The 23,414-nt window shown below is 41.8% G+C and overlaps 1 protein-coding gene across 1 annotated transcript in view; it reads right to left on the reverse strand.

Annotated features, from left to right (window-relative positions):
- The window catches only part of LOC137321559 (collagen alpha-1(XIX) chain-like), a 151,567-nt gene that overhangs the window by 32,200 nt on the left and 95,953 nt on the right, over positions 1-23,414 (reverse strand). Inside the window, exons 27-36 of the mRNA XM_067983956.1 lie at positions 20,714-20,767; positions 19,885-19,935; positions 16,098-16,133; positions 15,075-15,101; positions 12,431-12,484; positions 9,807-9,860; positions 8,942-8,995; positions 8,763-8,834; positions 3,411-3,446; positions 3,173-3,217 (exon numbers count right to left, since the gene is read on the reverse strand). Of these exons, the coding sequence (XP_067840057.1) occupies positions 3,173-3,217; positions 3,411-3,446; positions 8,763-8,834; positions 8,942-8,995; positions 9,807-9,860; positions 12,431-12,484; positions 15,075-15,101; positions 16,098-16,133; positions 19,885-19,935; positions 20,714-20,767 (483 nt within the window). The remainder of the gene's footprint in view (positions 1-3,172; positions 3,218-3,410; positions 3,447-8,762; positions 8,835-8,941; positions 8,996-9,806; positions 9,861-12,430; positions 12,485-15,074; positions 15,102-16,097; positions 16,134-19,884; positions 19,936-20,713; positions 20,768-23,414) is intronic.

Consider the following 23,414-nt stretch of genomic DNA (forward strand, 5'->3'; position numbering starts at 1 on the left):
TGCATTTATATAGCGCCTTTCACGGCCTCAGGACGTCCCAAAGTGCTTCATAGCCAATTGAGTCCTTTTCACAGTCACTGTCATAATGTAGGAAATGCGGCAGCCAATTTGCACACAGCAAGGACCCACAAACAGCAACGTGACAAATGGCCAAATAATCTGTTTTTAGGTGTTGGTTGAGGTATAAATATCGGCCAGGACACCGGGGAGAACTCCCCTACTCGTCTTCGAAATAGTGCCCTGGGATCTTTTGCGTCCACCTGAGAGGGCAGACGGGGCCTCAGTTTAAAGTCTCATCCAAAAGACAGCACCTCTGCCGGTGCAGCACTCCCTCAGTGCCTAACTGGAATGTCAGCCTGGATTATGGGCTCAATCGCTGGTGGAGGACTTGAACCCACAACCTTCTCACACAGAGGCGAACAAACTACCCACTGCGCCACAGCTGAAGAATGGCAAAGCCAAAACACTTGATGATGACAAGCTATTACATCATAATTTCTTAGTTTTGTAAAGGAAATTTAAACTAGTTGAGAAAAAAGCATTTTCAGGTACATTTGATTTTAAAGAACCTTATAATTTTTTTTTGGGGGGGGGGGAAGGAAAATTTACAAAGGAAAAGATATTTAATAAATTCCCATTATTAAAACGCATGTCTCAAAGTTCAAAGCTGTAAATCTATACCTTAAATATTGATAAAATTATGGTGTTGCCTCACTTTTTCTATGAATTGTTCAACCGGTTCTTATGAGTTGAACAAAGAGTGCAAACAGCTTGCCTGAGATTTGAACCAGTCATTGAAACAGACCATTCAATATTTTGTCCTCTTTTTCTCCATCTCTTCTCCACAGGATACTGACTTTTGCTGGGATCTGCTACCTCACCCAAGTGGCCCTTCTTCATAAGCCCAGACAGTGAGTGTGTATTTGACTATAGGGGCATCACAGACCAACCCCGTGCTGTCCTCACCCAAAGTCCAGACATGCACATTTTTCGGCAAAGGTCATAGATACATAGAAACAGGAGCAGGCCATTCAGCTCCTTGAGCCTGTTCCACCATTCTAATAGATCATGGCTGATCTGTTTACTCGCCTTTTCTCCATATCCCTTGATAGCCTTGCCCAACAAAAATCTATCGATCTCAGTCTTGAAAATTTCAACTCACCCACCAACCACAGCCTTTTGGGGGAAGAGAGTTCCAGATTTCCACTACGCTTTGTGTGAAAAAATGCTTCCTGAATGCACACCAATCAAGAGTGGAAACCCTGGCTGATTTTTTTAATAATCTTTACTTTGCCCAGGGATGTTAGCACTCAGGTTTACATAGAATTCCGTAGAATCTACAGCACAGAAACAGGCCATTCGGCCCAACTGGTCTATGCCGGCGTTTATGCTCCAGACGAGCCTCCTCCCACCCCTCTTCATCTAACCCTACCAGCATATCCTTCTATTCCTTTCTCCCTCATGTGTTTATCTAGCTTTCCCTGAAATGCATCTATGCTACTTGTCTCAACTAAGAATTCCACATTCCTACCAATCTCTGGGTAAAGAAGTTTCTCCTGAATTCCTTACTGGATTTACTGGTGGCTATCTTATATTTATGGCCCCTAAATATTTAACATCGTATTCATAGCCCTGGCTGAGATGAGCTAACGTAACGGAGACTGAGGATCAAATACGGATTGTTCTTGGCCTGTAGTATTCAATATCACACTGGGGAGTGTGAGTCCAATGAGCGACTGAGGGAACGTTAGCTCATTATCGATCTATATTTATATAAGGTTTTGAGAGCGTTTGACACATTCTAGACTTCACACTCCAGATGTCACACTTCATAGCATCAAAAGTATAAAAAAAGAGAAGCAAAGGGACGCTGTTTTATTCCTGACCTGGAGTTAACAATTTACAAGCACTCGACAATTTGTCAGCTTATCTCACCAGACAACAAGTAAGCTCAGGACCTATTTAGACCACATCCCCACAATAGGCTAATTTTACCGATCCTGCACTCCCAGCAGAAAGCGGCATTCGAAACGAGGGTAGTTCACTGAATCAGAGCTCCAATGCTGCAACTGTTACTCGGATAGGTGTTCCTTTCAAGTTCATTTTTTTTGCTGGGTGTGTGGGTCCTCTTGATTTACCATAGTGAGTACCTGAGCAGCAATCCTAAAAGGATAGGCACCAATGGGGGATTGGGGGAGGGGGTTTATTTTAACTGGCTGCGTATTTTTGGGCAGACGGTGGGGGGGGGTTGCAGGGTGAGCGTCAAAGCCACCCGACATCATCAGTTTGAAGCTGGAGCTATTTTAACTCCTGGCCATTTGCCCACCCAAAACTGTTGGTTAAAATTGCACTTCAGAGTGTCATACTTCGATATGTGCAGAAAGAACTTTAAAGTACAAGTAAGAAAGTCAAATGTTGATCTGGAGGCTGACATCTGCCAGCAGTTACAGCTGTCCTCAGATAGATGTCATGAGTTTACAAGCAGCTGCAATTATGCTAATTTGTCTTTTTGGACCACTGAACTATAGGGGTCACTTGAGCAATGGCCTTAAACCAACAGGCCAGACTAGCAGCCAAACTTCACACCATCCCAGACTACCCATGAGCAAAGGCACAGAAGGAATTGGAGACATAATGTCAAGGTCTTAAATCAATGAAAATAATTACCAATTTTAGTAATCCACTGTCCGAAAGTAAACTAAATGCCGATGAATACTTTATTTTGGGGAATCTAGTTGAACACAGTGCTGAAAGAGGAAGATGATGTAGTACCAACATTTTGTCATTGGTGTCACCAATGCAGTTTTAAACTACTGTACGGTATTGTAAAAGCCTTGACTAGTGACACCTTGTGGCAAAGTGTACAATAACAACTGTTTATTAGCCTTTCTTTTCCTCACCAATTTTCACCCTTCCTTCCTCCCCTTAAGGTATTGATTCCCATGGGTTATGGCTCCACGGAGGCCCAGTTCCCCAATGGTTTATCCCCCGTGGCCATTTTGTATATCTGAGCCTAGGTGTGGGCAGGCTATGGGGGGACAACACAGTCCAGTTGAACCTGTCTTCAGCAGGCGTCCACACACTCGTCAGATGATAGCGACCAGCGGGTGTGTCTCAGCTGAATTATCCCTTACTTAAAGAAACAATTATAATAATTTTAAAAATGACTTACCCGTTCACCTTTGGGCCCACGGTCTCCTGTGCGCCCTGGTGAACCCTACAATTGAATAGGACAAAGAAAGTATCTTTCCCAAGCTTAATAACATTCATATAGTCATCATTATAAATTGTAAAACTAAAATGATTCCTGTTATGAACCTATTTACATTACATAGCACAGAGGTGAGGCAGAATAAGGAGATTTCAAAAAAAAAAATCAAGATACCTAGAAATTTCTCCTAGTTCCTTACCTGCGCGCCCGGGAATCCATGTCCTCCAGTTTTCCCCTGTTAGGAGATAAAATGAAGATTTTGAAGCACTAGAATCTGGTCACTGACATTTCTTAAAGAAGAAACCAATTTTGTGTGGTATACTGGCTCCAGTCCCAAGCCCCTGCAATGGTAAGACATAGGTTCGCACCTGCGATTCTCCTCCAAATGGGGAAATCTATGATCCAAGCAGTGCTGCGGTAGGAAGGTGCGGGGCAGATGCTTGGTGCTTCCTCATTAGGAGGGAGGACCTGAGGGTCAGTGTCTCTAGGCTGCTTCTGTGCACCATCTAATAGTTTGGTACAATTTCAGCTGTTCTTTCAGCTGGGGAAAGGTGTTATATAGGGGGGACCGTTAAAAAAAAACAGGGAGTAAAGTAAATGAATAAAAGTTGTTCACCGTGCTCAGGATCAAGTATAGCTTTGAGAAAGCAACTCACTCTTATAGTGCACCTTCTTTCATGCTATAAAACATTCACAAAGGTGGAATAATCAGATGGTGGAAGAAAGGATGGAAACAAGGCCAAAGAGGTAGGTTTTGGGAGAACCTTTAAAGGAGGGGAAAGTGCAAATTGATCAAGGAATTCTTCAGAAACACAAAAACCAGAGTCAAATTATCGACAGTCTCTTAATAGATCTCTGCATCAACTTACAACAACAACAACTTGCATTTATATAGCTCCTTTAACATAGTAAAATGTCCCAAGACGCTTCACAGGAGCGATTATCAAACAAAATTTGACACCGAGCCACAAAAGGAGATATTAGGACAGGTGACCAAAAGCTTGGTCAAAGAGGTAAGTTTTAAGGAGTGTCTTAAAGGAGGAGAGAGAGGTAGAGAGGCGGAGAGGTTTAGGGAGGGAATTCCAGAGCTTAGGGCTTCTAGGCAGCTGAAGGCACGGCCACCAGTGGTGGAGCGATGAAAATTAGGGATAAGCAAGAGGCAAGAATTGGAGGAGCGCAGAGATCTTGGAGGGTTGTAGGGCTGGAGAAGGTTACAGAGATAGGGAGGGGCGAGGCCATGGAGGGAATTGAAAACAAGGATGAGAATTTTAAAATCGAGGCGTTCCTGGACCGGAAGCCAATGTAGGTCAGTGAGCAGAGGGGAAGAACACCAAGATTGAATCTTCGGTCCATATAAACAGAAAGCTCTGCAAATAGGAGAGGATGTGAGAGATGGAGAGGTTGGAGATGAGGTGGCAGAAGGTCAGTAAAGGAAAGGCAAGCCTCATCATCAGTAGTGTCAGCTTTATGTGCTTTCTCAAAATATTGCTATGCCCTTACACTTAACAGCTATTCTTTCAAGGGAAAATGTCACTCCGTGCACAGCTAGACAAGCTCTTTTGTGTTTTGCATCATAAGGAGTGCCATGGTGAAACAGGCCAGCGCCTCAGATGACCACCCCGGCACTTCCAGAGCTTCAGACATTGCCATTTCATCACCCCAACAACAACAACTTGCATTTATATAGCACCTTTAACATAGTAAAACATCCCAAGGCACTTCATAGGTGCATTAGCAGACAAAGGGGTAGGTTTTAAGGAGCATTTTAAAGGATAGGAGAGGTACAGAGGCAGAGAGGTTTTGGAGGGAATTCCAGAACTTAGGGCCTAGAAGCTGAAGGCACGGTCACCAATGATAGGGCAAAGGAAATCGGGGATGCATAGGAGGCCAGAATTGGAGGAGCGCAGAGTTCTTGGAGTGTTGTAGGGCTGGAGAGGTTACAGAGGTAGGGAGGGACAAGACCATGGAGGGGTTTGAACACAAGAATGAGAATTTTAAATTTGAGGCGTTGCATCTTAGCTGCCCCAGCACGAGCATGGAGACGCTCACTCAGGAGGAAGTAGTTAGTGAGTCAGAAACATTTTCACTGGATGAAGCACTGAGCACGAGTGAGAATGAAGACCTGGGAGTGGAAGAGAGGCTGTTCTTCACAGAGGATGGAGAAACGACCACCCTCGGCTGAGGAGCCTAGGAACGCAGATTTCAAGGGCTCAGTATTCAAAAGAACAATGGTTAGGGAGCATCAGTCTCACACGGAGGCAGTGGAGACAGTTTGTATGCATATGGTTGGGATGATAGAGAAGTGGGATGGGTCCACTACCTACATGTGCAACACATTACAGGAAGCCTGCACAACATGCAGAAAACGCTGGAGAGAGTGACAGTCTGGGACATTTCTCCAGCAACATGACACCGGGAGAAGGTAAAAGGGCAGTGATGGTTTCCAGAATGGCAGGTACCACTGCTTTAATAGATGCTTTGTGCACGACACTTGCACTCGGCTTTCACAACCTAGAAATTGTCAGAAGTCTTTGTCAGCATGAGACTTTGTCAGTGTGTGATGGGGAGAATGAGCAGACGTGAAGTGACTATTTGGTGTATCAACATTATCCATTGAAAGCACTGGGCTAAAACTGATGTCCACCTTTCTCTGCCTGCTGTCTGTTGGCTGTCTTGTTCGACTACATCCTGTTCTTGTGTAGTCTTCTCATGCTTTGAGGATGGAAGTGCTTCCCCTCGTCTTCCTCATCATCCCTTTCCACCTTTGGCTGCAGCAAGCCTTTCTTTATTTCAGTGCTATGTAGTACACAGCCAAATACAATGATTCTGGAGAGTCTTCCTATCTGTATTGCAGGACTCCAGCAGATTTATCTAGGCATCTAAAATGAAACTTTGGAATGCCTACAGTGGTATGGGCCTTATTATATCTGTTGCCCCTTCAAAAGCCATGACTGTAGGGGAATAGTGTACTGGAATAAACTATTCCCTGCAGTCATGGTTTATGACTCCAATAAGGTTTTGTGATTCATGGCTCTGAGTTATGAGAACTAGTATGGCAGATTCTCACATGATAAAAGAGGCATTGGAGAAGGTGCAAAAAAAGATTTACAAGGATGATACTAGAACTGAGAGGTTATAATTATCAGAAAAAACTGAACAGGCTGGGGCTCTTTTCTCTAGAAAAGAGAAGGCTGAGGGGTGATCTAATAAAGAGCTTTAACATTATGAAGAGGTTTGATAGGGTAGACATGGAGAAGGTGTTTCCACTTGCAGAGGAGTCCAAAACTAGGGGACGCAAATATAAGATAGTCACTGATAAATCAAATAAGGAATTCGGGAGAAATTCTTTACGAAGAGAGTGGTTATATTGGAACATGTTACCACATAGAATAGTTGAGGCAAATAGCATAGATGCATTTAGGGGAAGCTAGATAAGTACATGAGGGGGGAATGAAGAGAAGGATATGCTGATCGGATTAGATGAAGTAGGGAAGGAGGAGGCTCGTGTGGAGCATAAACACCAACATGGACCAGTTGGGCCGAATGTGCTGTTTTTGTGCTGTAAATTCTATGTAATTCTATGTCCTGACTGAATCTTGGCTATTCCCACTTTCCTTCCCACTGTCCCGGGCCCCAAACACTCCTTCTAGGTGAAACAGCAATTAACTTGTACTTTTTTCAATTTAGTGTACTGTATTCGCTGCTCACGATGCGGTCTCCTCTACATTGGGGAGACCAAATGCAGGTTGGGTGATCACTTTGCTGAACACCTCCGTGCAGTTCGTGAGTGTGACTCTGATCTGCCGGTCGCTTGCCATTTTAATTCTCCGTCCCACTCCCACTCTGACCTCTTTGTCCTCAGCCTCTTACACTGTTCCAATGAAGCTCAACGGAAGCTCGAGGAACAGCACCTCATCTTTCGATTTGGCACTTTACAACCTTCCAGACTCAACATTGATTTCAATAACTTCAGATCATAACCACAGCTCCCACTTTTTTGGACAGCAGGTGCTGGTAATGGTTCTGCTGTTGCCATTTACAGCTCCTCTAGATCCATCTTTTGTTTCTTTACTTGTCCCATTACCACCCCCTTTTGCCTTACACCATCATCCCTTTTGTCATTTAATCACTCCTATCCTCCACCCTATCACAGACCTTCCCTTTTGTTCTTTCTTTCTCCCCCCACCACCCCCCTTTCTCTGGCTCTTGCTTAAAAACTGTTAAATCTCAAACTTTTTCCAGTTTTGACGAAAGGTCATTGACTTGAAACGTTAACTCTGTTTCTCTCTCTTCACAGATGCTGCCTGACCTGCTGAATATTTCCAGCATTTTCTGTTTTTATTTCAGATTTCCAGCATCCGCAGTATTTTGCTTTTGATTCCTGGCTATCATGCATTCACGTGCAGGATAGTGTGTGGTTGGCATTACACACTAGTTGATAAAGATGTGGGGGTTCTCATATGGGGTTTTGAGCGCCACATGCATCCTGTCAATTACTCCTTTCACCTGTCTGGACAACTGGGTAGCTCCTCCCTCTTTGTTTTTATCTGTTCCATTCTTCAGATTTGAACAAACAAGTTTAAAAATCAAAATTAGTTAGGATCTGAAGCAGCATGGTTTGTTTCCCTGCTCTGCTGGTCTCCCAATGTCGACATTGTTACATAGAGAAGTCCCAAGTACAGGTGAGGCTCTGCTGCAAGACAGGGAGAAACACAATGGGGGAAGCCACCACAAGGCCACCATGTACCTCCTGGTAGTTGGCCAAAGCTGGTGTTAAGGATTGCTTCAGAGCAAATTATGTCTGGTCCTTCTTATTCAGTGTAAAAGATGGGGCTGAGGAAATCGAGGCGGGGTGGGGGGGGGGAGAGAAATGAGGGCAACTGTTGAGGCATTGCTTCATAGTCACATAAAATACAAAAGATATGAGCTTAAATTAATTAATTCTTCAGATCACAAAGCTTCCATTAAGTTGTAAAAGCCCTAATTCATTTGTTTTCATTGGCATACACCAACGTGAGGCAGCAGATTGCTGCTGAGCTTCGGATTTCTTTTTGGGCAATCTGAGTAAATACCCAAGTCCCAAAGTACAGGACGGTGTCAAAGTTGAAGAGGGCGGAGAGAAAATGGGACAGATCAAGAAGGGGTGGTTAAATGACGAGAGTTGTTGGAACATGGAATGCTTTGCTATAGGGAGCTGTCGAAGAAAAGATCAGAGGAAATATTTGAAGCAGAAGATGAGACAGGGCACTGGGGAAAGAGTAGGACATTGGGAGTGGTTTAGCAAAGAGCTGGCACAAACTCAAAGGGCCAAATGGCACCCTTCTGTGTTGGACGCTTCTAAGGTTCTTATGCTTCATGTCTTCTACTTATAAAAGCAGCAATCTCAGAGATCCTTTAGTAAGTGGATATAGTTTGCCTGTTGTACCAGTCACAGTAATACATTTTAATGTGTCAGCTGTTCATTGCCTTAAAGTACTACCTATAACAACATGCATTACAGCAAGTAAAAACCTAATTGTTAAGGAAAGGTAAAACGCAATTCAATACGTACAGGGGCGCCTGCAGGTCCTTCTGGTCCGGGAAAGCCAGTTTCTCCCAGTGGTCCTCTCTCACCTTTTAATCCCTACAAACAGGAGATAAAATGAAGATCAGACTCGCAAGATGTTTTCCAATTTTATTTTCGAAATGATAGATAACATATATTGGAATAATAATGATAATTTAACTCACAGGTTCGCCTGTTAAGCCATTCGGTCCTGGTGGGCCTGGAGGACCAGGTTTGCCCTTTTTTGTAGAAAGAATAAAAACTAAACTGGTTAGACATTTAGATTTAGAAACGATTTCATATTAGAAGAAAACACCAATTAAAGGGGCACTAGTGTTCAAGGTCTTCAACTAAAACGTTTTCTGTTTGCTTACAAGCACATGATGTGACGATGTGAGTTTAGTCAAAACACACCACTGCTTTACTTACAAATGACGTCACTGTGATGAAAGTGACTTCATAGAATCATAGAGCACAGAGGAGCCTATTCAGCCCATCGTGCCTGAGCCGGCTCTCTGAAGGAGCTACCAATTAGTCCCACTCCCCTGCTCTTTTCCCGTAGCCCTCTCTCCCGTCTCTCTTTCTTTCAAATAGTTCTCCGTTAATTCAGGTTTTGATAGCTGGCCACTGACTCTTAATTCACATTAGGGGCCAGTATCAGGCCCAACATAAAGACACACCGCCAATTGTGTAAAGTGCCGCATTGCGCATGATTCTCAGACAGCACATAAATGCTCAAAGGTTAACTTGAAAAGAACAAAATAAAAGTTCCAATTATTCACAGAAAAACAGGAGAACAATTTACCCTAAATCGATGCAAAGTGGTTTGCCTGAACCATCTTCTGATGGCTATGGTGCATTGAACAGTATCTGCTCTATAAACAGAAAGGTGATTAAACTTACTGCCAGTTGTTCAAATGGTGAATCAACTCACACTATAGGGTATAACAATGCACCATTGTTCTTTAATAAATACTACACAAAATGATTGTATTGCTTTTTCCACATATAAATCCTTCAATATTATCCATCTTCCTTCAAAATACTCACCAGTAGACCAGGCAGTCCTTGGAGACCAGGTGGTCCAGGTATTCCTGAATCCCCCTAGGAATACATTGAAATAAGATTGTACAGATGAGAGCACAATTTGTGTGTATGTAGAATAATATCAACCCATAGAACTATATAATTGGAATCTTATCACTGAGCCCCTATCAAAATTGCTGACGAGAATTACACTCTTACATTGCATTAAAATTTTGAAGTCCATAAACAAATGTCTTTAAGGAAATCTTTTGGGAATTTCCAGCATCCATTAAGAATGACTGTGACCCAGACAGGTTTAAAGGCCTCAGGTTGAGCTTCCTGATACCCTATTGAGTAAATGGGAAAGTTATACTAAGCCATACAGACCAGGAAGGCCCCAAGTTCAATTCTCAATCAATGCTCAGCTAATCTTAACCTGGGCAACAATGGGGGGGGGGCATTATAATTGGATGGAGCAACCTTGGTCTAGGGAATGTAAAAATTAGCCTGGGTTCCTGCTCCTGGTCATGATCCAATGACCCCTTCAATGAGAGAGGATGTGTGGACATTAGGTGAGGACAAGGTCAGGTTTGGCTGCAATGTCTGCATGATAAAATAGTTTCCTGACTGTAGGCTTGTACATGAAGAATGGTCACTTGGGTTAGGTACTGGAAGGATCCTAGCACGAGACCACACTGCCGGGAGAGGGAAGGACAAAAAGGAGAAAACCGGAAAAAAAGCAAATAAAAAAAAAGTCCTCTGGCCAATTATCTGAAGCAAAAGACATTATGAAAACAAGCTTGTTGGGGTCATTTTCCTCTTTAGAGGTAGGGTGTAGATCATCGGATGGGTGGAGTGCAAATGGGAAAATTAAACTTAGGGGATTGTATGCTCAGAACTAACCCGCCCAATTTTCTATGCATGTAAATGAATGGTTGGAAAATTGGGGAAGGTGTGATACAGACATGCACTGAGGCCAGCTATAACACCCTTACCATCTTCCTGACTGAGTTTGTCCAACATAGCACAGACCAGGGATTGAATCTGAGACCTTCCTGGTCAGTACGACTCAGCTACTAAATGGATAAACTTGCTGAGTCATTGGGGGAAGCTTCAAGGCCTTCTTTCAAAAATCAAACCATTCCAAAGAATTGTGATTAACTCGAATGTCCTTTTGATTTTGTTTAAAGATATTTAAGAGTGACTCCGGATAATATTATTGAAGATATTGGTTTGGAGGATGTCCATGTGGACTTAACCTTGCCTTCTTACATTCAAGTGATAAATAACTGCCCATGTCTGGCTGCACTTCTCAAACTTTGAAATCTCAACTCTTAACACTCCTTCGGCTCAGAACTCTTGCTGCACAAGCTATTACTTTCGTTTCTCTACAACAGAGACTACACTTCAAAAATACTTCAGTGGCTGTAAAGTGCTTTGAGACGTCATGGGGTCATGAAGGAGGCTTTATAAATGTATGTCTTTCTTTTTTCTTTAATTGCCTCCAAATTTATCCAGGCTTCTCTGCACTCCTGTAAAGTTTGTCCTCTCTCAAAGATACAGGCCAAAACACAGGCCTTTAAATTCTGTAGGGGTTCTGCCAATCTCCCACTGTAACACTGGTGGAACCCTCACGGATTTTCAGCTGCATATTTTCACAAAGTAAGATCCCTCTTTTCCCACTTATTCTAATAGCCGACAATCTGGGGTAATTTATTTTACTGCAAGGATTCCTTTTCTTAGTGTCGGTCCATTAGACAAACATATGTCAAGAACTTTTAGTGAGCAATTTTTAATTACTTGATTGAGTCCAGACCTGCCCTCTAGTTGCGAAACTGCTTTCACTTTTTCTGGCCTAAAATAACAGCAGCAAGATAGTCTTAAATAAAGATGATTCTCTTTTTGGTTACCCTCAGGTACTCTTATCTTGGTCTAGCAACATCTAGTTGGCCTTCTACCATCCTGGTAGTCGCATGATGCAACGATAATGGAGTTGTTGACTAATCATAGCAATCAATCTCTATCAATTAGTCTACAACAGACCCAGAAATGATGTGAGGAAAATCCCGTGGTGGAAAGCTTTAGGAACCATAGGTACAAGGTCACGTGTTCCTCCCATGCATGCTGCACTTACCACATGTCAAGTCTCAAATGATTCTTCATTCAATCTTGACAAGCCTGGGTGTACGTAGCTCTGGCCACTAATTAAAACGAGCTACTGACTGTGAAAAGTCCATTATTCCAAGACTGATGCGGAAGTGGTCATGCTTATTAAAATGAACTCTTTCTGCTTTCCTAGTGTTCAACAGGATTGTTGAATGCACCATTTTTAGGACCACTTTCTTACATCGATTAATACCATAACTAACCTAGTGGTGCTGCATCTTCACCTCACTTCTCTCATGCAATGGGATTCCATAAATCCTTCAAAACATTCCCCATTGTTATCATCAACACTCACTATTTAAAAAAGATCAGTATTTAACTGTTTGTTATTTTAAGTGCTGATGGTAAAACTCCCTCTTTAATGTCTCCGAGGCTCAGTCTATCATTGAAATCTATTTTTTCATTTGGTCAATGGACTCAAAGAAATACTGAGATACAGTATTGAGCTAAACAAATAGGGAGAGAGAGGGGGAGAGAGATACCTTTTCTCCTGGTGGGCCTTCTAATCCTGGCAATCCCATTGGACCTGTCTCTCCCTGCAAGAGTGTAAGAGTTAGTCTTTACATTACACAAGAAGCACTATAGTCATATTGCAGCTAATCACAAGAAGCACCATGGGCAGAATCAAACTCTTTTTAATGCATCAACGTCTCTCAGGTTTTATTGTACTAATGCCCTTTCATTTGTTACCATTTCATACCATTAAGTATTACTTTCCAATTCTATATAGCTTCTGGCATGCTTTCACACCAGTGGGCCAGATTTTCATCAGGCTGTCATGGTACAAATGGCCTCACAAAGTATATTAAAGATACAGAGTCTGGTATCAAACCCAGAACCTCATTCGCTCTTTCTCCGTCAGGTGCTCTCAGACATGCTGCGTGCTTCCAAATTATTTCCCTGTTTATTTCAGCCTTAGGCTTAAGGTTGTTTCTTTTTTTTAAATTTCACTGCCAGCGTCAAATTGAAAGCAAATTAATTTTATGGTAAACAAACCTGAAGTAGAATCCTAGACTGAAACTAGTAGCCGTATCATGCCTGTGTAAAGCACTGTATGACTTCTTAGTACGAGAGTCAAGGTGTCTAATGATGGGCTCGGGAAACAAAATGGAAGAATCATTGAAGCAAAGTTACTGTTCTGCCTCTCCGTATCTTGAGAACTCTGTAAATATGAATTGGAAGCTTAGGATTGTATTTTGGACAAATTTCCTATTTATATGATGCCGTGGAGACTCTTTTGTTCCACCTTCCCAACAAAAGTGTCAGGTTGGATCGATTGATAGGACACTCAAGATTGTGGGCATGATTGATATGAAAAAAGTGTTACCTTTAATGCCATTTTGTATCCAGACAAGTTAAAAACAAAGGATGGGGATGATGGATAAAAGTTATGTGGAAAGACTAGAGAAGCTGGGATTGTTCTCCATAGAGTAGGGAAAGTTAAGAGGAGATTTAATAGATGTGTTCAAAATGATGAGGGGTTTTGATAGAGTAAATAAGGAGAAACTGTTTCCACTGGCAGGAGGATTGGTAACCAGAGGACACAGATTTAAGATAATTGGCAAATGAACCAGAGGGGAGATGAGAATTTTTTTGTGCAGCGAGTTGTTATGATCTATAATGCACTGCCTGAAGGTGTGGTGGATACAGATTCAATAGTAACTTTCAAAAAGGAATTGAATAAATACTTGAAGAAGAAAAAATTGCAGGGCAGGAGGGAAAGAGCAGGGCAGTGGGACTAATTGGATAGCTCTTTCAAAGAACTGGCACAGGCAGGATGGACCGAGTGGCCTCTTTCTGAGCTGTATGATTCTATGAAATATGCCATTGAGGTAGTGGTGCTATTGCTTCCTTGTAGACTGTAAATAAGCAGTTCATTAACCTGCCTCAACAATCAAAAAGCAACTTGCACCCATTGTTTCAGAAAATCTTTGTTTCCATTTTTTGGCTGTGAACAAAGATATATAAGATAGAGGCTGGGACACAGACTGACAGAAAGGGTTTCTGAAGTAGAATGTTGCGTAGGCAGTAAGTTTTTTAACGAGAAAGCTGCAAGGTCTTTTGCTGAGTCTAAGAGGTCAGAAATGCTGGAGGAATGGTTGGAAGTCAGTTTGTTTACATCAAGTGAGATGATCCAGTGAAATGGGGAAATATGGCATGTTCTTTATTTTGTATCATTATGCAAAGCTAAGTTGTACTGTTTGAATTAAGTGAGTCAGATCTTAACTGCTGTTCCATATGTTTGCCTTCCTGTGAAATAAAAACAAATATCCAATCCAGATCACAAAGGGATGCTATTGTTATGGCCCTGTGTTACACTATCGGGAAAGTAAGATGCTCAGACTGCTTACTGGATTGACTGATGCCACAGAACTCGAGAAGAGGGTGGATTTTCCCCCAGAGCAGTATCCGCAGTTGGCTGGCCAGTGGAATGGGCTGGTCGACTGCCTGGTAGACCAGCCAGCTCAGTCCAAAAATGGCAATCAGGGTCCTGTTAATGTCATAGGACCCCCATTTCCTACCTCCTGACTCCGGGAGCACTCCAACCATCCAGCAGTAGGCCCCGGTTAACATTGCCGCGGCCACGATGACAGCGGCAATGGGGAGGTATGTCACTGCCCCCCCCCCCCCCCCACCATTTCCACCAGGCGGAAGGGCTGAAAATTCAGCCCAAGGTATCTAGAGCAGACCTGAATTTATAGCAGGATTGCACTCTAGGAACTAAGTGCACAATCTACGTTGAGACACCAATGCTATACTGAGGGCTGCATTTTTGGAGGTGTTGTCCTTTGGATGAGACTTTAAGCTGAGCGTCTGTCTCCCTGTTCAGGAGGAAGTTAAAGAGCCAGTGACACTATTTGGATAAGGACAAGGAGTTGTCTCGATATCTTGGCCACCATTCCTCTCTCAGTCAATACCTGCACAGCATAGCTGCCAACTTTACCATTCGCTGTGCGCTAAAAGTAATCCATTACTTTTTTTTGTCCTTGGGATGTGGGTGATGCTGGCAAGACTCATCCCTCAATGAAGCAATTTAAGATGTTTTAACAATACAGTAAATTTATTCAGATTCTGAAGCTATTTCTTTGTCCATTGCAGTTTTTTGAATTGGAAACACCTGCTTACCATTAAACCTGGATCTCCTTTTAACCCCTGCAAAAGGAAAGCACCAGTAAGAGAAAGCTAAACACATTCACTCGTATAAATTCTGTACGACTTTACATAGGCACACCAATGCCTCGTTAAAGCCCATTACACCTGTCTTAAAAAAAGGCATGCAGATAAAAGACCGGCAATATTTTCAAAATTCAAATTTATTCATGGAGATTATGAATTACAGTGAGAACATCTGGGGATTCTCTGAAGGTAAGTATCGGCCCATTCTGAAAAGTTAATCTGGAATTTCTTGGAAATTTCATCGTAACAACGGAGCAAGAGCAGAGTTATTCCCCCACTGAAATCCATGTGTAACTGATTTACGCTGGTTTTACACCAAAACACCGCTGCTTGCTTTTACTCAATCATTTGTATTGCTCCTGAATTACACCTGCGGAACTTAGGCGATTAACATAGCTTCCGCAACCCCCCTACCCAGGCAAAAGACTAGAGAGCACGAGTTTCCTGCACATAAGCCCGTACTGAACAGGTGTAAATTTAGGTCCAAAATTGTAGGCACAGCATGATCCAAAGTCACTAATTCTAGTGATATGTAGCAATGTTTTATTATCTACATCTTTGAATGTTTTTTTTAATGGTATCAGAATCTGTTACATTAAAAAGAGAAAAGCTTCCACGATTTTCTTAAGCATGCTGTGCTTAATGTGATAAATAATGTTTTGATGGGTTCAAACTTTAATTTTCATAACATCAATAAGATAAAGAAAGACTTAAAGAAGATAGATGGCGTATGTTCCTCGTGCCCATATTGTTTATGCTGATTGCTGCTTGCTTTATGCCAGTTTTTACGTATGCTGACGAGGTTCCCAGGAAATTTTGGTGTAAGTCGCCGTTGGCAAGATCAATGTAGAAACCGGCATAAATTTGAGCCTAATTTTGGCGTAAGTTAGATCGAGGAAATTTCAGTTGAAATCTCAAATTATTTTTAGATCACAAAAATGAAGAAACATTTAGTATGAATTGTTGACTCACTGGTGAACCTGGAGGGCCGGGTGAACTTGGAATTTCCTGTAAGATATTCAGTGATTATAGCATTTGCAAAGCATTAATAATATTCAGCATTACTAGTACATCTCCCATGCCATTGTTTGCAGGTCGAGGAGTGGAGGTCCAAGAGCGAGGGGGAGTGAGTGACTGAGACAGAGCACGGAGCGGGTGGCAGGATAGACCCATGAGTGGGTGGGAGTGCAGGGGGCAAGTGACAGGCATATTTGAGGCCCATCGCAGCGCTAGAAGCCTGGGAAGCAAGTGGGAGAGAAGGTGAAAGGTGGTAGTGGGATGCCTAGGGAAGAAGTGACAGGCAGTACTAGCGGCAATGAGGGCGGCAGTGCGCTAACAGGTGTTAATCAAGTAAGTTACCATTTACTTTTTTCTTGTGTGTATGTTTGGTGGGCTATAAGCTGGGCACTCTCATGGTGGCTGAGAGTGAGCTAACTTTTTTATGTGACATCTGATTGGTTCATTATTTCCATGTTGTAAAACAACTAATCAGAAAAGGGAAATGATTTTTATAGGACGGTAATCAATGAATCCGAAAGCTCAGACATTGAGCAGATACTGAGCCATTTAGATAGTTCGCACATGAGATATCAATCTGAAGGTACTAAAGACACAAACATTTTATTATATAGATAGAATGAGGTCTGTGATAGGCATTCTGCTGGCCTATATGAGGATTTATGCAGAGTGAAACACAAAATCAGGTGGCTGTCTCTGATGTCAGCACCAGTCCTTCATCTGCCTCCACACAAGTAACTGGAGATAACCTTCAATGTATACAGCCTACACAGCAAATATACCATAGGACATTCCTGGTGCAGATGCAGGTAGAGTTGCCAACCCTCCAGGATTGTCCTGGAGTTTCCAGGAATTGAAGATTAATCTCCAGGACACTGCTGCGAGCAACCCAGGAGGAAAATCATAGGGGCAATAAAAAATTTTTAAAAAATTTTCTTTGAACAGTTATAAAAATATTGAAGATGGGAAAAATGGTTGATTTGACTGACAGTCAAGAATCATCCAATTGGCTTTCCAATTGGCGTGGGAAGACGGTGCACTGTTGGGTGTCCAATGGCGGGAGAGTGGGTGCGGGACAGGAGGTCATGTGATGAAACCTCCAGGAATATATACAACCAAAGTAGGCAACCCTAGATGCTCAGGATCACTAACACATGGAGGTAGTGGGTCATTACAATAGAAAGGACCTAATAATGCTACCTCATAGTCATCCATCACATCCACTCTTTCAAATTGGGGTTCACACAGAAGTACATTAAGTAAACCTCTAGGGAATGAGGGAAAAAAAAATCCCAATTGAGAACAAATGGAATACTTTTAAGGACATGAGCATATTGAATACATGCCAAGGACTGGTAAGCACAAACTAAACAAATGAGATCCTAAATGGTTGAACAAGATAATATGAAGTGAAATAAGTAAGAAAGACAAACTCTACAAAGCTGGGAGGGAGAACGGTGAGGGAAACCACTGGGAATACAGGGACCTTTAAAACATGTAAGAAAGACTACCAAGGGGTAAAGAGAGAACTAAAAATGAGCATAGTTATAGAAGCCAAAGGCAACAATCAGAAAGCCATCCAATATTATAATAGCAAAAGGATTATCAAATAAGAATTAAGAGCACTTAAGGATGCAAATGAGGTTGAAACGGAGGATAAACTAAAAATACTTAACATGGTAAATTATTCCTTTCTACAAGCATTCACTAGAGAAGACACTAGTAGCATAGGAGGTTCTACAACCAAACTTAATGACATTGACATTACTTTCAAGACAGGCTGAATGGGTGCAAAAATCACTAAATCCCCAGGGATGGACAATATATATATATATATATATGAGGGTAATAAATGAGATGATGAACACAATCTGTAAAGCACTGAGTGAATCAATGAACACTGGGGAGATCAACATACGAGCATATGAAAATGACAGACAGGAAAAGATCTACTGGTCCATCCATCCTGTTCCTCGCTACATACACTCCCCACCCACCTGGAGCCATGTAAACTCCTGCGAGAGGTGAAAAAGCAGAAAAAAACACAGATCACACTGGATTGGACTGCAAGCTAACGTGGCAACTATTTTTTTTTAAATGACAAAATAAACCTGGTACCTAAAGACCCATTGATCTTGCATCAATAACTTGCAAAATAATCGAATCAATTGAGAAAAATCTTGAGCATTACCGATCTAAAATGACCTAGTAAAATGGTAGCCAACACAGGTATGGAAGAGGAACCACCTTCCATTAATTTTTTCAGAAAATGAACGTTGCAAAGCCCTTTGGTGCAGTATGCCTAGATTTTCAGAACGAATTTAGTACGGCTGCTACAAAAACATAAGATAGTGGAATCCTAGGTAAAAACTTGGAGCTGGATAAGAGAAGAATGAAAGAGAGGGATCAGTGAGTACGAGTTAATGGAGTAATGGAGGGTTGAAGAGATATGCTGTGTGGATCAGATCTACAATAACAACAACTTGCATTAATATAGGGCCTTTAACATAATAAAATGTCCCAAGGCACTTCACAGGAGCGATTATCAAACAAAATGACACCGGGCTACATAAGGAGATATTAGGACAGGTGACCAAAAGCTTGGTCAAAGAGGTAGGTTTTAAGGAGAGTCTTAAAGGAGGAGAGAGAGGTAGAAAGGTGCAGAGGTTTAGGGAGGGAATTCCAGAGCTTAGGGCCTAGGCAGCTGAAGGCACGACTGAAATGGTGGAGTGATGAAGATTAGGGATGCACAAGAGACCAGAATTGGAGGAGCACAGAGATCTCGGAGGGTTGTAGGGCTGGAGGAGGTTACAGTAATATGGAAGGGTGAGGCCATAAAGGGATTTGAACACAAAGGTGAGAATTTTAAAATCGAGGTGTTGCCGGACTGGGAGCCAATGTAGGTCAGCAAACACAGGGGTAATGGGTGTATCTAGATTCAGAAACCAATACAACTTGGTCAAATTCGTAGATGATATTAAGCTGGGGGTGGGGCAGGCAGTCCAGTCTGATGAACAACAAAAAGACCTAGAGAAAATTTACAAGTGGATAGAACAATGTCGGTTGAAAATGCAGATAGGCGCAAGATGCTACACAGTGGGAGAAAAGTTGTGAGATAGACCTACTCAATTGATGATGTGAGTAACTAGGGGAAGGGATAACTACGGGGGTGACAATGGACTCAACATTTGAAATGACACGTCATTGTGGAGCAACAGTCAACAGAACAAACAGAATGCTGAGTTATTTTGCTAAACCAACTGAGTATGAATCTGAGGTTGACTTGCCAAAGTCATTTAGTGCTCTGCTAAAGTTGCACCATTCAGTTCTGGTCACCTAGACACAAAGGAAAGTGGGAGCAGCGCAGAGAGGGGCCGGACTGAGAAATGAGCTATTTAGGAAAGAAGGCAAAAAAAAGGGGACCTTATAGAAGTATATAAGAAAGTAAATGGATAGAAAGGTTTATCACCGCTTCAAGGTAAACCATCACTGCATAGTAATTAATACCTGGACTGGTCACTTAAGATGCAGTTAGATACTGTGATTGGGGGACCGAATGGGCTTCCATGGAAGGATGAGCTATAATGACCATCCTCATCTGTATTTAACTTTGTGATAAGGTGGCCCCCAAACATACTTGTGTGTAAAAGTACCATTTTCAAAACTAATATTCATTATGATTAACATAGCTCAAATCTGTAGATAGATACAGGCTTATATAAAGATATCTAAAAGATCTTACCTGTTTCTTATATATGCTGCTCATTCCATTTCCTTCATAAGTAGCAGTGCTCTGTAGAGCAGTAGATTATAATATCAGACTGAATTCTGTGGGTTCTGGAAAGTATTAAACTTGCTGCTCACATTAACATGGCAACTTAGTCCTTCATTACTTAGTTCCCACTGGAAATGGATTGTACCATATTGAGGGACCAGGAAAGTCCAGCATCTGTCACCTTTTGGACTAACACTTTTTTTACTGAGGCAGGACTACATATTTTGTGACTGATAATTTTGGACAACACACCAGAATACAATAATAAATAATGAAAAAACACATGACAAACTGATTGTCAGGCAACTTCATTAATTAAAAAGAAGACAGCTGCTGATTAGTTTGAAAGCTCGACATGGTGGTAGGAGGTGAAGAATACCCACAGCTGGAGTGAGTCCACTTCACTGTTTTACTGAGGAAATGCTCAAAATAATAAAATAATCAACAGGAAAACAATTGTTTGATTTTTTTTTAGGAGGGTGAAACTTGAGAACGATTGGGTAATCTAGAGAGGTAAGCAATCAAGATAATTGTGATTATCAGGAATCTAAATTATGAGGAAAGGCAAAGGAAGTAATGGAATACATTTCCAGGGAAAATCAGAGAAGTAACTGGGGAAAGAAGGAATTAAAGGATATGGTGAGAGGGCAGGTAGTCGAGGTTCAAAACAATCCATAATCAATTTGGACCAAAATGGCCTTTTTCTGGTCCGAAAATGTCTTACCTTATGACTTCGTCTTTAAGTAAGGATAATATTTTTGAATCTAAAAACACTATATGGCCATTGCTAACTTACCCGAGGTCCAGGTGGTCCAGGTGGCCCTGGGTTTCCCGCTGTCCCTTCATTGCCCTGTGATGTACAATCAATGCTTCATTTTAAGGATAGATTTTTGTTCACATGCAAAGTAATTGAAACTAATCTAAACCATGGACTAAATTACTGAAGCTATATTCTGTGAATACAGCTGCTGCCTTTTATATCAATGCCGTGCAAAACTTTGAAGTGTAGAATCTCTGATCGGCAAAGTTCATATACAAATGCTTAACCTGCATGTACTACATTCCTGTGTGGAATTTACACAATGATAACCCATTAAAAATGAACCGGTTAATGCCACCTGTGCAAAAACAACACACAGGGGAATGTAGTCCAAGTCTGTTAAGTGTTTGTATGTGATCTTCAACTATTGGATGTCCTATCCTTGAATTTCTAGACATGTCTTAGTGTTTAATTTTTTGATATGGAAATTAATTTTGACTTTGTTTTAAATTTGGAAGCGTAATCCTTTGTTTAGGCATTCTTTATTCTAGTAACAGATACATAATAACCCAGTAAAAAGAATATATTATTTTTCAGCAAAACACTGTTTTCCTGTCACAAGAAGACAACACCCCGTATTTTCCAATCAGCTTCCTAGTCTGTTGTCATAAAATTGACAAAAGGAAACCGTCACTCCTCCTCACATTATGGTATATTGTCCTATTGGCATCACTGGTGGTAACCCGTTTAAAATAGATGTGTTAACACTGACTTTAAAATAACGCTGATCGGAACACCCCAGAGCCATATTCCCCATGGTTGGTGGCAGTGATGGAGTAACAGATGTAGATGCTGAATTTCAGCAGAGTTTCTCCTGATCAGAAGAAGATCTGTGGAAATCCTGGACAAATGGCGTAAATGGTGTTTACGCTGTTTCTCCTGGGTTTCCACGGATCTTATGCCGAAGTTACGGCAGATAATCGGGAGAATCCCTGCGGAAATTCAACCCCATAAAGTCCAATGACAAATTGGAACTGTAAAGGTCTAACACAGGCTTGAGGATTTATATACTACTCACATTTCAGCCTCGCTGTTTGAATCATCATAAAGGCTTGGAACACAGCCCCAACTATTTGTCTTTTTCAGCTCGAGTGGAGCATAAACACCAGCATAGACCTGTTGGGCTGAATGGCCTGTTTCTGTGCTATAGATTATATGTATTTCTATGTAATGTTACGTTTATCCTTATACTGGCTGGTGCAGTGGGTTAGCACATTGTCCTTTGAGTTTGGAGACTTGAATCAAATCCTATCCAGATGGATGGGATGATAGACTTTCTGATGTATCTAAGGTTGCGGTCACACTACACTGTAGTGTCAACCTGAAGTGGTTTTAATTTCCACTGATGCTGCAGTTATGGTTTAAATGCATCCTGAATCCGTACTCAGCGCTTGACCTGATTCTACAACAAAGCAGACTGAAACTCTCTGGAGAAGGGACTCTTACTCCATTTCACTTCAGAATCAGTTCAGGCCTTGATTTACTACACAAGTTTAGCATCAGTGCAAAGCTGAAGCCACTTCACACTGCTGTTAAACTTGTAGTGTGAATGCACCATAAGGGTATAATTGTACTGCCACGTTCACACTGATGCGAAGCAGTTTTAGGTGCACATTGATGAAAAGTAGTGGGATATCTCAGGATATCCTGAGGATATCTCAGGAGTTAGGCAGCACTGCACGGGAGTCTTATAACCTTTCCAATGTTTTTAATGTTGGGGGAAGGTGTATTCTGCCTGTGCTCTCCTAACATTAAGAATAGGAATGTATCTCCACACGTGTCCAAGCCACGCATGTGCTCCTTTCTGGTTGACCTCAGTCCAACCTATCACGATGTGCAGTCGGCAGTATAACTTGGGCCTGCCAACACAGCATCACATTCCACAGACACCAGTCTGAGGCCAGGAGTAGCAGCCTTTGGATCTAAAAGGACTAGATAATGTAGAGCATGACGAGCTGGCCAGCACAGTAGAACCGGAGGTCATGGCCTGCCTTTGAAGGGGGGGGTAAAGGGTAAATTCAAAACTATTCTGCGAAAACATTACTTCAGTGAGCGAGTGGAAAATTTATGGAACAGCTTCCCTGAGGAGACGGTGGAAGCAGAAAGTGTTAATTCATTCAAATGCAAATTAGATAGATTTCTTTCTGAAAATAACATTTGGGATGCAGTATATGAGTAATTTGAGTCGTGACATATGGTAAATGTAGCATGCCTTGGAGGTACACATGATTTTGAACCTATGGTTTCCAAAGCTTTCCAGCATCGGTGGGTTATCCTTACCTCATGTCTGAGTCTGTTGTAGACTAACTGGTAGTGATTGATTGCCATAATTAGTCAATAATTCTATTATTGTTGTATTATGTGACTAGCGGGATGGTAGAAGACAAACTAGATGGACCTTGATTCTTTTTCGTCTAGTAATTCCTACGTGCCTAAGTGAGATGTTTCTAGTCAGCACAAGTAAACAATGCAAAACATTCCATAATTTGGCACTAATTTGGCACTAATATTGCAGCCTTACTCAAGAGACCAGAATGACTGAGGGTATGATCAATGAAAGTAACATTGGTGCACAAGGAAAATGTAGTTCTGAGGCTGGGAATACTTGATATCGAAAATGAAAATGTGTTTTAACACAGAGATCCTTCATCTTAAGGTGCACAACATTCAACACTTT

Source organism: Heptranchias perlo, chromosome 5 (genome assembly GCF_035084215.1).
Source record: "Heptranchias perlo isolate sHepPer1 chromosome 5, sHepPer1.hap1, whole genome shotgun sequence".
NCBI classification, from domain to species: Eukaryota; Metazoa; Chordata; class Chondrichthyes; order Hexanchiformes; family Hexanchidae; genus Heptranchias; species Heptranchias perlo.